The 1,047-nt window shown below is 32.2% G+C and overlaps 1 protein-coding gene across 1 annotated transcript; it reads right to left on the bottom strand.

The window, feature by feature from the left end:
- Positions 1-225: 225 nt before the first annotated feature.
- LOC121125684 (small ribosomal subunit protein uS10-like) lies at positions 226-592 on the bottom strand. The gene is made up of 2 exons (XM_071891374.1): positions 437-592; positions 226-336 (listed from the first exon to the last, which is right to left on the bottom strand). The coding sequence occupies exons 1-2, from the start codon at positions 590-592 to the stop codon at positions 226-228; spliced, it is 267 nt and encodes an 88-aa protein (XP_071747475.1).
- Positions 593-1,047: the final 455 nt, after the last annotated feature.

Raw genomic sequence — 1,047 nt, 5'->3', positions numbered from 1 at the left:
CATTATACTTTAAAGATATAGTTTTAGTTATGTGCATCTCCTGTTGTTTTACGCTAAATGGCGTTAGAAAGATAAGAGTTTGTGTTTAATAAACTGTTAACAGTTTTGTGATTGTTTGTTTTCATTATAGTTTGAGTGGGCGTCTAATATGTACACCAGCAAAGAAAAATTTACAGTTTTTCTCCACACAAGAATATCGAACGAGCATATGCAAAATCATAGAAATCATTGGTCAGGAAAGGTCACCTCAATCTCAATTCCAGGCTCAATAAAAATGTAGGTTATTTTTCTAGGATTTCCGAGACAGAGTGAAGATTGATGATTCTCTTGTTGATCCTAATGGTGAAGTGATTCCATGTATTTGAATCATATCCACTAGGAGTTTTTCTAGCGGTGATGTGCAATTGCTAGTGGGAAGACAAAGGAAGCAATTTACCTTAAGCTCCTTCTTTTTGGACGTTCGGATCAGTTCAGCAAATACCTTCTCCAAAGAGCTCACTTTAAAGCAAGTGAGAGTGATACGGATACGATGGATGGTGGCATTGCTCCCTCTCAGTTCTGAGTCCTTGTATGATGTTTCTATTGCCGCCATGATTGATTCTTCCATTAGAGTTTGATGAGAGCTAAACACCGATCACACTGATCTCGTAATAGCTCAATATTAAACTTGTAAAATGTGTTCAAGCATATTATAATACAAACCAGTAGGGTACTTCAATTTTTATAAAAATACATTTATTGAAGACAATTGTATCACAATAAACTTTAACCGATATAATTTGCTGATTGACCATCCTGTTTTGTTTATAGTTTATTTGATGTTAGTTTATATCAATAATGAAAGTTGCAAAAAATTTAATATGTACAAGTTCTTTATCAATCAAAGTCAAGAAAATTTGCTAAATAAATTAAATTGGTATACAAGTTTGCACTTTTATTTTGGAGTTAAACTCGGTCTAAATGTTTGATTAATAGTTCTACAATTATTTTGTGCAAATTTATATTTCCAACGGTTTTTTGTTTTTTTTGCAAAAGTCTGAATATTTT

This window comes from Lepeophtheirus salmonis, chromosome 10 (assembly GCF_016086655.4).
Source record: "Lepeophtheirus salmonis chromosome 10, UVic_Lsal_1.4, whole genome shotgun sequence".
NCBI classification, from domain to species: Eukaryota; Metazoa; Arthropoda; class Copepoda; order Siphonostomatoida; family Caligidae; genus Lepeophtheirus; species Lepeophtheirus salmonis.
This window is presented reverse-complemented; position numbering and strand designations above follow the sequence as displayed.

What these genes read in the sequence shown, in the direction of transcription:
- LOC121125684 (XM_071891374.1), bottom strand. Translation starts at nt 592, where the DNA reads ATGGCGGCAATAGAAACATCATACAAGGACTCAGAACTGAGAGGGAGC. An exon ending in CCAAAAAGAAGGAGCTTAAG is followed by an intron (nt 337 to 436) that starts GTAAATTGCTTC and finishes CTTCACCATTAG; the next exon opens with GATCAACAAGAGAATCATCA.